A 14272-nucleotide genomic window follows, 5' to 3' on the forward strand; every position below is an offset into this window, starting at 1 on the left:
GGAAGTGTGATTAATTTTTTTCTTTTAAAGTATTTAATACGTAATAGTTTGGCACATGAATTAATTTCAAGTTCAGATCATTTTTAACAGAGCAGAACTTTAGCGATCTTTCCCTTCCCCTCTGTGAAGGCCGGACGACGAGGACTTAACCCCCTGGAAGGTCCCTCTGAGGGGCTCCAGACCTCACAAATCAGGATGTGGGTCAGTGACAGGCGCACCATCCATGTGAGCTATGAATGTCCCTCCTGTTGTCCGTTGTCTTCATGATTGGCCACCTTAGACAATCCCCTGGTCACTTGGGTCCCTCTGGAAAGTGCGTGACTGTCCTGAACCCACTCTGGTGGTGAGGGGAGGGTCCAGGAGCACTCACGTGAGCCTAGAGGGTGACCTGCCTTTGCACAGACACTAAGAACCAGGGGATGCTTCCTGGGGCGGGCGGGCAGCCAGGGTGTGGCGGGCGTAGGGTCCCGTCCCCTGGAGGACACAAGGGTGGTCCTGTTTTCCCAGAACAATAGAGTAAAATAAAAACATCTCTTCAGAAATGTAAACCGAAGTGTCCCTACCCCGGGCCCTCCTCTGTGGGTCCCCCAGTGCTTGCACGGGTCGGGGGGAGGGGGGTCAGACCCCACAAGGGACTGGGGGAGACGCCTGCCTGGCTGTTCGGTGCAGACCCGACCCCCCGCCGCCCAACGCGGATGGGACGGGACCATCTGTTCTAACGAGGAATTCCCACTGACTGCCCCGTCGGGTTTCTGTTCCGAGCAAGTGAGACACTGAATGGGGCAGCGACTCTAGCTTGATATCCTGTGCTCCCTGCCCCATTGCCTGTAAGGGAACGTGAGCTTGGCCTTCACGATTATACCCAGTTCTCCCATCTCTGAACCTCCCGTGGAGCATTTATGTGCCAGAAATGCTTGCGCTGGTACAGGTACAAGGTTTTCTTAGAAGTGTGAGTAGGTTTCTGTTCTCCTTCGCAGACAAATATCTGTAACTCATGAAGGTGCACACTTTTGACATTAAATGATCACTCAGATTTATGTAAGTAACACCTTTGAAAGAAGATACGTAAGATACGTAGGTCTGCTTTCTGGGTGTTCTTTTTAGAGACTTCTCATGCCTGCTTTTTTGCCTGTTTTTTTTTTTTTTTTTCTTCCCAGAAGTTTATTTCAAAATCATTATTGTGTCCCCACCACCACCACCAAAAAAATAATAATCCAAGGGTCGGTCATCGCTAATCTATTCTTTTTCTCAAATCTACGTAAAGTGAGGCAGAGATGAAATTATATAATTGGCACTTTGTAGTAATCTAGGTTTTTTTTTTCTCTTTTTGCCACTGAATCCCTATTCATGCAACGTAGGGGTTTGGGTTCTTAGAACAGAATTTCAAAGGTGTTGACATCCCGGGGCCTCTAGATCTTTGCCTTATCCTAATGAAAATCAGGTTTTTAAAACCTGCTTTCATTTTCACTGTTTAAAAAGTGGAGCCACCCCGCCATGTCTGTGCATCTCCGGTAAAGACGTTTTCTTCGCCTTGGTAAGTTTTGTAAGTCAAGTTTCTCTTTGTCACTGTTGACCTGATCTGAATGGACTGCCCTTCCTGAGGCATGTGTGCGTGTGTGCACACACACATACACACACACACACACACACAGATGAGCTCACACTCCCTGTCATACCCCTGCCCTTCACATAGAGGCGCTATGGTAGGTTCTCATGGATGATGAATAAACTATTTGAAGCACTAAAAAAAATAAAGATTACGTGGCAGGAGCAATAGGCAGTAACCTTAAGAAATTTTGCTATTTAATCTTTTTTACATGTAATGCTTTACAACATGAAGACTTTTGTATTAAATCAAGGTTTGTAATCTATTTGACAAATCCTACAATGACACAGTGATTCACTCTTGATTCACCAGTAAAGAAAATTAATTTTTTTTTTTTATTTACAGAAGAATTTTTTTTCTACCCTTCAAAATTGTCCCGTGGTCTATTTATACATTGGATAATATTTATTTAATCCAATTTTGTATTAGAAATGGATAGTTCTGCCAAAAGCCACTGTGCTGGCTTTAAGAAGAATAAAAATAGTTTTGGTATTATTTTAAAGCTCCTGTATATTTACATTTTTTGGGTTCGGGGTGAGTTACGACTGTTTTAAAGATGGATGTTTTCTGTAGGTAGCGTTTTCAGCAAGGGTTAACCCAACACAGCGACGCTGGATTTGCAATGAATTGAGATCCATGGGGTTTGAAGAGTGTGAGCGGGTCTTCTTTTCTGTCCTTGAGGATAACTGTTCATTTTCTCTCTCGCACAAGGTATTTGGGAGTAAAAACAAGGAAATGAAACGCCATCACGGTATCACTGTGTTTGTGAGCTGTGTGGGGTGTTAGACTTCCTCAGAAACACCAGTGGAGTTTGTTTATATTATTTAAAGATCTATTTAAAGATCTAGTTCCAGGGGCGTCTGGCTGGCTCAGTCGGTTAATTGTCCTACTCTTGGTTTTGGCTCAGGTCATGATCTCACGGCTTCGTGAGTTCGAGCCCCTGCTTGGGATTCTCTCCCTGTCTCTCTCTCTCTCTCTGCTTCTCTCCCGCTCAGCGGTCTCTGTTTACCTTAAAATAAGTAAATAAATTTTAAATAAGTAAAGATATATTTGCAAACTTTTAGAAGTTGGAGGTTTATGAAGTCCTTGTCCTGTCGAGACGACAAACTGAGGACATCCCTGTGCACCTTGTTCCTAGCACAGAGTGGAGGCTCCATACCTTGTTGCACTGAACTACCTAAAATGATTTTGGGTTTTCTTTCCTGGACTTACATCAGAGGGAATGGTGAGAAATTGACAATTCTTGTTTGTCGGAGGAATATTGCTCTAACAGGTTTTAAAATGTGATGGGTGGGGGGAAGGGACTTTTTAGAAAGAATTCCCAGATTCTGGAAGATCTGCTCTCTTCCAGAGAGACAACAGTGGTCGTCTCCACCGTTTAAAACGCTTCTCCAGATGCATTTTCCCGGGCCGCTTGGCTCTCTGATGATGTAAGAGTCTTTGTGTCCAAACACAAAGGCATGAGTTCACAAAGCTTCCTGTGCGCCAGCAAAGCTGAGGGGCAGGGTGACTTGGGACCTCGGGTCAGACCGGTCCTGGGGCTGATGGCTGACCGTGTCGTCAGGACACTCAGGTAACTTCTCAGGCCCTGTCCCCTCACCTATAAAGTTAGTTCTCCATTAATGAGCCGTCACGGGTGGGAGGCCACGCTCCGCAGGTGCCTCGTTCCTGGGCGTCCTGGGACACAGTGCTCTCTGCCTTTGACCCAGGATCTTTCCGAGGCTGTTCGTGTAGGACGCGGACTCTGGAGCTGGGGAATCTTCAGAGCAGAGCCATGCTTGTTTCCTGACCGGTCTAATCAAGACGTGTCTTCCTCTGGGGCCAGGTCAGGCCAGCTGGCTGCCTTGTATAAAAGCCCCGGGTTCCCTAAGCCCGGGCTCCTCTCCTGCACCACGGTGCCCTGTGCGTGCGGGCATCACCTGGCCCACTTTGGGTCGCCCTGTGGGAGTCGGGCGTGGGGATATCCGCACAGAGGCTGATGCCCTGCTTCCCCGGTGCTGTGACCGATCACCCCCTTTCTCTCTGACCCAGGAGCCCTCTGCCAGCGCCCAGGAAACTGGCGTCTTGTGAGAAGTTCAGATGCATCGCGGCTGCTGGTGCTACGTCGTCCGATCACTCGGGAGGCCGTGAAGTGTCCCTGGCTCGGCTTGCTCTCTCAATGGGAATTTTTATTACAAACGTCAGTGGCCAATTTACCCCACACCATCCACGATGCCGTCCCCGTCACCGAGAAGCTGTTATTGTCACGTAGCACCTTTGAGGTATTGGCTCTTTTTAGTCCTTCAGGAAGGAGTGAAAAATGGAAACTGTCTACACCCACACACACTGCTTCACACTCTCTACTGACAAACACGTTTCCCTGATTCCATTATCCTGGATCAATCAAGAGACACGGTCCTATGCCGCCACTCTTGTATCAGAACCAAGTTACCCTGGTAACCACACTCCCTGGGAAGACGGTCCTATGACTCACGCAGAGCAGCTCATCTTGACGTGAGGTCCGCCAGTTTCTTGGTGGCTCTGTGCCAAGTGGGACAACAGCTGGCCACCTGCCCCGGGGCGCTCTTCACGGTGCCCTTTTCCTGCTTCCCTTGGGGTGATCTTTCTTTCTCAGGTTTAATGACCCACCATCTCTTTTTTTTTTTTTTTTTAATGTTTATTTCTGAGACAGAGACAGAGCAAGGGTGGGGGAGGGGGAGAGAGAGGGAGACACAGAATCTGAAGCAGGGTCCAGGCTCCGAGGTGTCGGCCCAGAGCCCGACGTGGGGCTCGAACTCACGAACCGTGAGATCATGACCTGAGCTGAAGTCGGACGCTCAACCGACTGAGCCACCCAGGCGCCCCATAATGACCGACCGTCTTTATCCCTTCTGTGTACCCCTGCATTTCTGAGGCGGTTTCAAACTTCCATACGAGTTACAGGAAGGGCACGGACAGTACCGCCCTCACACCAACAGAGGGCTTCAGGCTCCCACCTACCCTGACCTTCGGGTCGGAACTGCACCCCCTCTGGCCGTGGCTCCCGTCACGGCATTTCTGAAAAACGGGCCGGTCATGCAGGAGGCGGTCCCCCACTTTCTCCCCCAGGGTTTCTTCATGACGCACCTTTGGTCAAGACATCACAGACGTGATGCTGTGTTCTCGTCGTGTGGCTTTTTAAAACTTATTTTGAGAGAGAACGGGAGCGTGGGGCAGGCAGAGAGAGGGAGAGAGAATCCCAAGCAGGCTCAGTACTGTCAGCACCGAGTCTGACACGGGCTTGAACTCAGGAACCGTGAGTCAAACACTTAACCAACGGAACCACACAGGCGCCCCATTATATTTTTTTAGTTTCAAAAACCTGTCTTACATGTCCGTTAAGATGCCCCTGAAAGAATACTATTTTCAAAACGTGTCTATCTGTGCATGAGTTTCACAATTCGTCAGTCTGAGGGTTTGGGTCCAGAGGTGGAGACGAGAGGGGTCGGTCCCGGCCGAGCAGGACGGCTTCCCCGTTCGTTCTTGGGGGAATTCGCACGACACCGGGCCCGGGGCCCCTGGAGAAGGGCTCCCACAAGCATCCCAGAGTTGGGGGGCTTCCCTCGCTAACCCGCAGGCGTGCACGGTTTCTCATGGCTGAGGCACTAGGGAGTCCGGGATTTTAGTTAAAAGCAAAACAAAACCAAGTGAAAACTTTGGTTTATCTTTTGGAAACAGAACTTCTGTAACCCACAGCAGCTAACACACAAAATTTCCCAAACCCCTTATGGTTGTTGAGGTCTCCGTGTGGCAAGAAGTAATTTCTCAGAGTTTCTTCAGCTCACGTTAACAGGTGTTTATTCTGGTAAAACAATAAAGTGTAAATACACTTCAACAGGCTGTTCAGGGACAAATTGAAAATTCTTTGCCTTGTGAGTGAGCAAACCAGTGCCCTAACCATGACCTGTGTTCCACTTTCTCTTACCGGGAAAGCCGTCCGGTGATAACGCACTGACCGGCGGCTCAGCCCCTGCTCAGGAAGCGCTCACGCACGTCGCCTCCGAGACGCGACTTTTGCTCTGTTTGGCTTGCGGTCCACAGACCAGAATAAAGATAAAGTAAGACACCCGTACAAATATCATTAAAAGTTTATTATTTTATTTCAATATTCAAGAACAGTGTGTACTTTCCATGAGACCCCCCCCCCCATCACAGCGCACGCTGACGGGGTGCGTAGCCACGAAGAGAGATCACTCGGTGAGCAGTCGGCTCAAAGATGTCGAGTGTGTGTGTTGAGCAATTTGGAGGTTCTGTTTCTGGAATTTTGTACCTTTTTTCTACCCCCCCCCCCCACCCTCTCATCGTTGAGGCTAGGTATTAATAGACACTACATTAAACCCACACCGAACAGGAATTAGGACAGGATTACGCTCACTACTCCTCATCTGGGTTCTAAGGGGGCGGGGGTGCCGGTGTGGGGCTCTTCGGAAGGCCTGTGAGAGATACGCTAAAATCAAAAGGTGGGGTCAGTGTGTTAGGAAGGGCGCACAGGAAAGGTCAGCGCGCGTTAGAAGAGACACAGCTCAGAGGAGTCCCCCTCTCCGCTCGCACGTCCGGGTCAGCGATTCGGGAAGAGAACCCTCCGAAGCCTACCGACTACGCACGTCTGTGTCTGGGATGCGGGTGGGCGGGACGCTACCCGTCCTCCCAGGGTTAGTGTCTGCTGTGTGCCGTGCCGTGGTAAGCATACCGCCGGTCACCTCCCGCGGTGACCAGGGTGACGCCGCGAGACCACCCAGAAAACTCCTCCAGTCCCGCTCAGACCCTCCTGCTGGGCTCTGGGGGGAAACAGGCGGCTTGCGGGGGCCGCTCTGGCTCCCGCTGCGCCATCACCTAATGTCCAAGAAGACCCTGTTTCCTGTTGGGGCCGCAGCCCAGCCCAGGTCTGCCTCCCTGTTCCCCTCTCCTCCACGCCTGAATTCCGCCAGCCGGCCGTGGTGGGCAGCCGCCCCCGCAGGCGCCCCCTCTGCGCCCACCACATGGGACTCTCCACAGCTGCCCGCCCGCACTTCACATACCGAAGCCCCCTGTGCCGCTCCCGACTGCCTAACCCTGGAGGGAGAGTGAGTGTGTGTTAGGAGGTGAGCAAGGGCAGGGGAAGAAACCAAAGGAAGCTCGGATCAACAGTCCTCACCGCCCCGCACGTGTCTCTGTGTCCACAGCAGCGTCGCCACGGCAGTGCCCAGGAAGCCGAGGGATGCCGAGTCAGCAAAGCGAGTCCAAGGACGGAGGGTGAACTTGGAGGCGCGCCGTGCACCTGCACCACAGTGCGGCGGGGCCGCGTCGCAGGGGGATGAGAGTCCCAGGGCGTTTATCTTCAAACTCAGGGTCGCCGTTTAATTTTCTGTCTGCGTTTTCTCCGTTTAGCTGATGGCCAGAAATTGCCAGTAGGATGCGGCGTGCCTGCCCCTACTGTGTGCACAACTCAACGGGCATTAGGCAAGGGGGGTTTGCTACAAGTAGGTAATTTATGTGAACAGTATTAAAATCTTAAGGCAGTTATATTAAGAAGCTGAGGACGGGATTCTATAACAACAACGGGGCAGGGCTTCAGCGTCTAGCCATGGGTGATCCGGAACGACTGTCTCTTCCTCCCTGAGAAAAGGAAACATGCAGTTAGGTGGCTCGTACGGGCAGCCTCGGGCATGCGTCCCGCTTGGGTGGAAGCCGGGCCACAAACCAGCCGATGCGGGCGCTAATTGCCCACCAGGCAAGGGCCAGACCCTGCAAAGTCATCCCCAGGAACAGTCCTGTTCGTGCTCTGCCCCGCCTCACCCATAAAACCAGCTGCCCAGAGGGGTCGTCCATAGACTCGGTCATCAAGGTCTTAAAACCACGAATGGACGTATTTTCCGGACGAACGGAAACCCAAATTGGCGATCGCCGAGGTGGCACACAGCTGTGCAGAGACCAGTGGCGGAGAGGGGGCTCGGTTGAGACGTCAGCTCCCCAGGAGACGGGGCCATTTGTGGGTCCAGATGCCACTTAGACGGACCCGGGGCAAACGTACCTTTCTTTTGGCATTCACATTTTTATTCAAGGTTTAGGCTCTTTCTCCTTGGATTCCCCTTTTCTTCTTGGATTATGAACGAACAATTAAGTCACCTCTCAAAGATTTCCTTGAGACTGCGAGCCCCCAGAAAGCAAGATATACACGAAACATCCTATTTGCCCAATGACACGTGCACTGAGCCCACCCTGACCTGTTCTAATCACACGTTTGCCACGTTGCCCGACAATATCAATAATGGGAGCGCTAAAGCCAAAAACGCCTTACGAACAGCACAGTCAACAGAGTGAGGTGACGGTTCTGATTTGTCAGGGTTTTACGTTTCAACTAGTGGGATTTTCTGTTCAGAAGCGAAAACGCTTATGGAATTCTAGCCTCTGAAGTATCTGAAGGACTCACCGGAGGGGGCCTTTCTCCTACACCTGAGCCGGGTCCTAGGGGCCAGCCCCCCGCCGGTGTGCCTGGCTCGCCTTTGACCACCGGCCCTCGGCGCTGCCCTCGGGAGGAGCCAGAACAAGTGCGCACTGGCTTCACCGTTCTCTAAATTCCCAAGAAACCCACCTGCGGGCGTCCCTGTACAGTGTGATTTATTCCCGAAAAGCAGCAGAACCACTGCTCTATAGAGCAAAGCCCGTCTGTGCTGAGATGGACCAAGTTCCCCACACCCCTCGCAAGACACCGGGCTTGAGGCCCCATCTTCACTTCCTGATGGCTCCTTCTGAGATGGACACAACGGTGGACATTTGGTTTTGTTTCCTGTTGTTGTACCTACAGCTTACGGAGTGTCTCCCGTGAGCAAAACCCATTACATCTGTTTCCTCTGAGGAAAGAGAAAGCCGATCCCGGAGGCAGGGATTCTTAGCTTCCCCGTTTTACAGTCGGAGGAGCCAAAGCACAGAGACGTTGAGTTATTTCCCCAAAGTCAGTCAGCCAAAGGCGGAGTCGGGTTTAGAGCCAGCACCCCTGCTGCGTGGGTCTCACGCTTTTCTCTCTGTCGGGTTTTTAGCACGTTTGAACCGACTGATGTCCAGCGCTTGGTCGGCCCTGGGCTCGGCCGAGTGGATGAGGCTGGCCTCACTAGGAGAAGGCTGGCCCGAAGCTGAGTCGTGGGCTGGGAAGGAACAGGACCTGCCGGAAGGTCCTGCGCCCTCTCCCCACTTGTACCCCAGTGCAGGGAACTGTTTCAGCTGCGTATTTGGAAATAGCGAACTCCAATTACATTTTGATTCCGTTCCCTGACGAGTGGGAGAAATACAGTGCTCTCCACCCAGTTTGCAACCAACGAGGAAGGAAACGGCACCACCGTAACTACCGGGAGGTCTCTGCCATCTCCCCCCCCCCCCCCCCCGAGCCCTTCTCACTTCTGGAGGGATCGTTTTTAATCTGTCACCGCACTGCGGTGGCTCTTTCAGCAGCACGTGACCGTAGTCGGCCAGTTCGCAAACGTTTAACGTGGTAAAATCTGATCAAAGCCATATGAATTGAAATTGGAAGTTTCCCTGGGTCTGTACAGGAGTTTTAAAATTTCTAAACCACTTTGTACAAAAAGAAATTCGTAGGAAAAGTGCTGAACCTACAAAACCCGAATGGGCCTCAGGCTTGTGTTAGTCGTGAACCGTAAATGTGCGGGATAGACACGGGGCTCTCTCGGTGGGGCTGGTGACCGGGCTGGCACACAGGCACGTTCCTTAGACAGCGGTCCCCCTCGGCCTTCCCTGTCCCCCGGCCATTCCGTCCGCGGGATGAACAGTCACCACGCCGGAAAGCACAGGAACTGCTTTCCCCGAGTGGGTACGTCCGCATCTCTCCGACGAGGGGGAGGCCTTCCAATCGCGCACTTCCGGGCTCCGACCCGACCCGGGGCGCTCTGGGGCAGGAAGCCTTGGGGGGAGCCCAGGAGCGGCGTGGGCACCGTAGGCAATTCAGACGCAGGCGAGGGCACGCCTGGCCAGGCTCTGGGCACCTAGGAAGCGCTGCTCTCCCGGACGCGGCTCTGGGTTTGTACCCGGGGCCTCCACGCGGTGCTTTTCCTCACCTTCTCGTCGCCACATCTCAGAACTGAGCAAAGGCATCGCGATGACCTCAGTTACTTGAATGTGCGGGGTAGGATTTGTCTTCTTACTCAGATTTGCTTTAGAATTGACCTTGGGGAGAAGATCCTGCCTGCACTTTACCTGACATAAGACGACTTAGCAAGTCAGTTGGTGACCACTCACTTCACAGATTTGAGCCTTCTCCCGGATACGGCTGACTTTCCTCAACCACAGTCCTGCTTCCCCTCACCTCTGTGTGGGCCCAGCATCCGCGGAATCTGGACTCGCCGTGGCGGGGGAGGGGGGGATTCCACACGCACGCGCTCACTGGGCCGTTCCCGCCGCGTGTCCCGGCCACCGGGCACACCACTCATGCGACCCCACGATGGCTAGTTGGGCCACACGCCAAATTATTCCGGCACAAATCGTAAAACGTCGGCGTGTTACGAAGCCATCAGCAAGCTCACACAGGTCGGAGGCCTCGTGTCAACGGCGAGTCGGGTTGAGGAGCCTCGTGCTTGGCTGGCGGAGACCGAGCCCGAACCGGGCGTGACCTGGAGCTTGCGGGAAGCGTGGGTCCCCCCTTTCAGCCGCCCAGTCTCTCGGGGCGACACCGCCGAGCCACGTACAGCAGGACCTTTTAACGTTAGATTAACTTGTTCACTGGGACCCCTCGCGTGGTCTGAGGACAGGCGGAGAGAGGCCGACCCCGTTCTCATCCGCGACCAAGAACACCGACAACGTGCAGTTTCCGTGGAAACACACGCCTCCCCCAGGATGTGACCACTGGCCTGAAGACACAAGGTGAGGTGGCCGTCATGTGGAATAAGAACCCGGGATGCTTTGTCTGCGATGGCTGGACGCCGCGGACGAGCACGGACGGAGCAGGTGCGCCCGTGCTGGTGTCTGGGAACCAAGCCCAGACCATCCGCCCCCCGCTCCTTGGGGCGACCACGTCTTCCGTGTTCTACAGCAACGCTCGCTCACCTTTCTTTCACCCGAGAAAGATAAAAGCGAAATCTTTCACGATTTGTGGTTCTCTCGGCAGGGCGCTGCGGGCATCGTGGGGTTTTGCGCCTTGTCTGATGCCTTTCCTGCTGTGACACAGGAACCCTGTCTTTTACGTGCGGGCATCACACTTGTTCAGGTCGGACTAAGGGCGGACCGGGCCGCCTTGCAAATACTCGCGGCTGGTTGTTCAGAACCGGCTCTGGCGCCATCAAGCAAGGAAGGGGACGGCCTCGTCTGCATTCAGAGTGGAAACCGGCTCGTGGTGCTACTCTAACGAGAGTGTGTGAGCACACCGGCCAGAGAACGGTGCTCCCCGGGGCCTTCAGTCAGCCTGGGGACTGTCCCGCAATGCCCAGAGGGGCGATGCGTCCCTGCTGGGGCCGTCCCTCTCCTTTTCCAGCCGCGGGCCCTCGAGTGGTGGCTCGGCCACCAAGACCCCGTGTGGGTGCCGCGGACACCCCAGCCCCACTTTTACAGGTCTCTGCCAGACCCGCACGGCTGGCCCCTCGACGCGCACACGTAAGGTGTAGGTGTCATGGGACCCAGGTGGCAAAGCCCTCGGGAGGTCAGAGGGCCCTCTGTGGGGGGAGCCCCGTGCCTCACCCACGGTCTCCCCTCAGCCGGGAGGCCCCTGGGTGTGAGGCCAGCTCCGCAGCCTGGTGGGGCTCTCTCCCTGGAGCCGTGAGCAGCTCTCTGGGGCGCGGAGGCCCGTGCCCCCCGTGGGCCCTGCCCTGCCTCTTCCCTGTAGCACCCATCTTTTTCCGTCCCCACCACGAGAACCCGCTCCTCTGGGAGGCTGTGGATTCATCTGTGCGGGGGAAGGTCCCGGACCCCCAACAGCACACGGTAATGCTCAACAAGCCCCTGAGCCCGACGAGAATTGTGTGATTGCAGGGATGGGACGCCTGGGCAGCCTCGGGCCTCTGACTGTGAGCTCACGGCCTGCCCGCGCTGGGAGCAGCCCTGGGGGCGCAGACCAGTCACTGTGCCCACCCCCGGGGACAGCGGCTGCCGTCAGGTGGGTCCCGTGGCCGAGGCCCTCGGACGTCCGGCTCCCAGGCAGTTACAGCCTGTTCACGGCAATGTTCTTCCTGCCCTCCGGGACCGACAGTGAACCCGGGACGTGACCGTGAGCCACGACAGGGGCCGGGAATGAACAGAGGCCAGACGGGGCCCTCCCACAACCCAGGGGCAGGTGGAGGTCTGGATCCCAGCCCAGAGCGGGGGGCTGCGGGGCTCTCTGACCACCTGCTGTCCTTACTCTGTCTCCCAAGTCCCGTCCCGGTGTCCGGGCCTTGCTGAGCTCAGGCGCTAACAGATGGTGGCCCCTGTGACTGCAGCGTCCACATCAGCCAGTGCGGCTGACCCCCGTGTGGCCTCTGGGGGGCTCTGCCTGATGCAGTGACCTCCCCTCTGTTCGCTCGGCTCCTACTCCTTCCCTTGGGCACGTGGGACCCTCTGTGTGTCCTCAGGCCCCCGAGGGAGCCCGGCCCAGCCCAGGGCTTGCTCACATAAGCCTGGAGAAGGCCCGCTGAACCGGCCAGCCTGGCAAGCTAGCCCCGCGGGAGAGGCGGTGTGGAAAGGCTGCAGGCTGCCCCAGGGCCCCCCACCCGCAGCCCCGACGCACCCCTGACGTTAAGAGGGGCTACGTTACCAGTTTGAAGATTTTGGAGAGCGTGCCCTGGGCGTCGGCCCCCTTGAATCCCTTGTGGGCTGCAGCTCGGCCCCCGTAGCCAAATCCCGGCTTCTGCCCCTCGGCTCCCTGCAAGAGACCAGACGGCTCTCAGGGCGGCGCCTGCGGGGCCACGTGGGGCGCGGGGAGACCCCAGCACCGAGCCCCACTCCGCTCCTCGCTGCAGCGCTGGCCCAGCCCCGGCCCCCGCGTGAGGAGCCGTGCACCCAAGTGCTGTCACTGAAAGACCAGATCCCTTCCTCACGCCGTGTGGCTTTCAAGAGAAGTGCAGCGCGTCAAGCAAAAGCCTTCTCCCCCCACGTCTGTGGAAGGGGGTGGCTCGTGTCCCTGGAAAGGAGGGTGTGGGAGGGCCGGCACCTGTCCTGGGTGTGGGGAGGGGGTGGGTGGGGTCCCTGCCTGCTTCTTCGTGCAGACCCCTCACCCCTGCCCCCTCCTGCTAGAGGCCTGGAGGGTGCAGAGCTTTGCACTTAGCACTCTGCAAAATTTTGAGGCTCAGACTTTTTCTAAAGCAGAAAGAAGATCCACATTCTCTGGCTTCGAGGAGGCTCTCCCAGGAAGCACCACCCCTGGCCATGGCTTGGGTCCCTGAGCGCCGATGTGTGGCACCAAGACCAGAGTCCTCCTGGGGGCCCTGGGATCTGGGCCGGTCGTGAAGAAGGAAATGGGGCGGGGCCGGCCAGCAAGCCAGGCACCAGGGCGCAGCCTGGGCGGTCTCAGCTCTCCACTCCCTAGCTGTGTGACCTCGGGCAAGTGTCAAAACCTCTCCGAGCCTCAGTTTCCTCTTCTATAAAATGGGGATAAACGGCCCCTCCTTACGGGGTGGTCAGGAGGCTCTGCTCTGTGAACAGAGCCTGTGGGCTCACGGCGTGTGTGTCATGAAGGAGAAGCCAACCCCTGCCTCCAGCTGCCCGCGGCCCCCCTCACTCCTCACTTCCGGGTCTGTGGCCCAGGGCAGTGGCCGCTGACGGCTGAAATGTAAGAATATCTGTGTCCCTACGACCGGCGTGTTTTCCCACACGCTTGACTTTCCTCTGCGATCACGAGGAGGGGTGGGGCTCGGGGTGTGCAGACACGGTGAGGTGGGCATTCACGGTACACGCTCCAGCCTCAGGTGCGACACGGGGGCCAAGCAAGCCGCTGGGTGTCGGCGGAAGGTCGCCGGCAGCCCCCCGGCTCTGTCCTCGGCAGACAGGCCCCGAGATTTCACCGTCGTGCCAACAGGACGTGGGAGACTCCGTGCCCCGCCCCCCAGGAATCGAGTCGACGGGACAAAACCGTCCTCTGATGGAGCCCCCAGGACCCCGTGCCTCGGCCTACAGTCCTTTCGACTTTCACAAACGCGTTAGGGCTGGAGGGGACGGGGGAGCCATGCAATCTGTGTCTTGCTTTCAAAGGTGCCGGAGACGGGGTCAGGCAGGGCTGTGGTGGCGCTGCCCCGGGGTCCAGACGTTTCCGCGGACATGCTCCCTGCACGGCCGCACACGGAGGGGCACGTGGATGGCTAAAGCGTGCAGAGCCGAGCACAGACACGTGACGTGGCGGAAAACCGCACCCCACACGCCAGTGCTAAATCCTCCCGTCCCTGCGGCTTTTCCCCGAAAATGAAAGCTTGCGAGGACAAGATTCAAGCATAGGTTCTCAGATTAGCAATCTGCTTGACTTTTCTTCCTTTCAAATTCTTGGTCACTTATGTCTTTGGGCAACCTAGAATTTACCGAGAAACACTCAGTGTAGTTTAGAAAGAGAATAAGGGACACTCAGAAACTCCAAGCGGGAAGACAGTCCTGTGGCTCGAGAAAACGGACAAGCAAAGGAAAAACGTGGAAGCATCTTGCTTTGGAAAAAAGAGAAATTGAATACACGTTAGTAGGAGCCGGAAGGGAGATGTGGAGGGAAGGGAA

General features: G+C 55.7%; 1 protein-coding gene across 13 annotated transcripts in view; it reads right to left on the reverse strand.

Annotated features, from left to right (window-relative positions):
• Nucleotides 1–5777: 5777 nt before the first annotated feature.
• Nucleotides 5778–14272, reverse strand: part of LOC102963012 (myelin basic protein) — a 116822-nt gene continuing 108327 nt past the window's right edge. For 10 of the 13 annotated variants that reach the window (XM_042962188.1, XM_042962195.1, XM_042962190.1 and 7 more), the window contains exons 9-10: nt 12333–12440; nt 5778–7219 (exon numbers count right to left, since the gene is read on the reverse strand). In XM_042962188.1, coding sequence (XP_042818122.1) covers nt 7175–7219; nt 12333–12440 — 153 coding nt within the window. In that variant the 3' untranslated portion in view covers nt 5778–7174. The remainder of the gene's footprint in view (nt 7220–12332; nt 12441–14272) is intronic. The other 3 variants (XM_042962197.1, XM_042962199.1, XM_042962198.1) reach the window with 3 other exon arrangements.

Source organism: Panthera tigris, chromosome D3 (genome assembly GCF_018350195.1).
Source record: "Panthera tigris isolate Pti1 chromosome D3, P.tigris_Pti1_mat1.1, whole genome shotgun sequence".
NCBI classification, from domain to species: domain Eukaryota; kingdom Metazoa; phylum Chordata; class Mammalia; order Carnivora; family Felidae; genus Panthera; species Panthera tigris.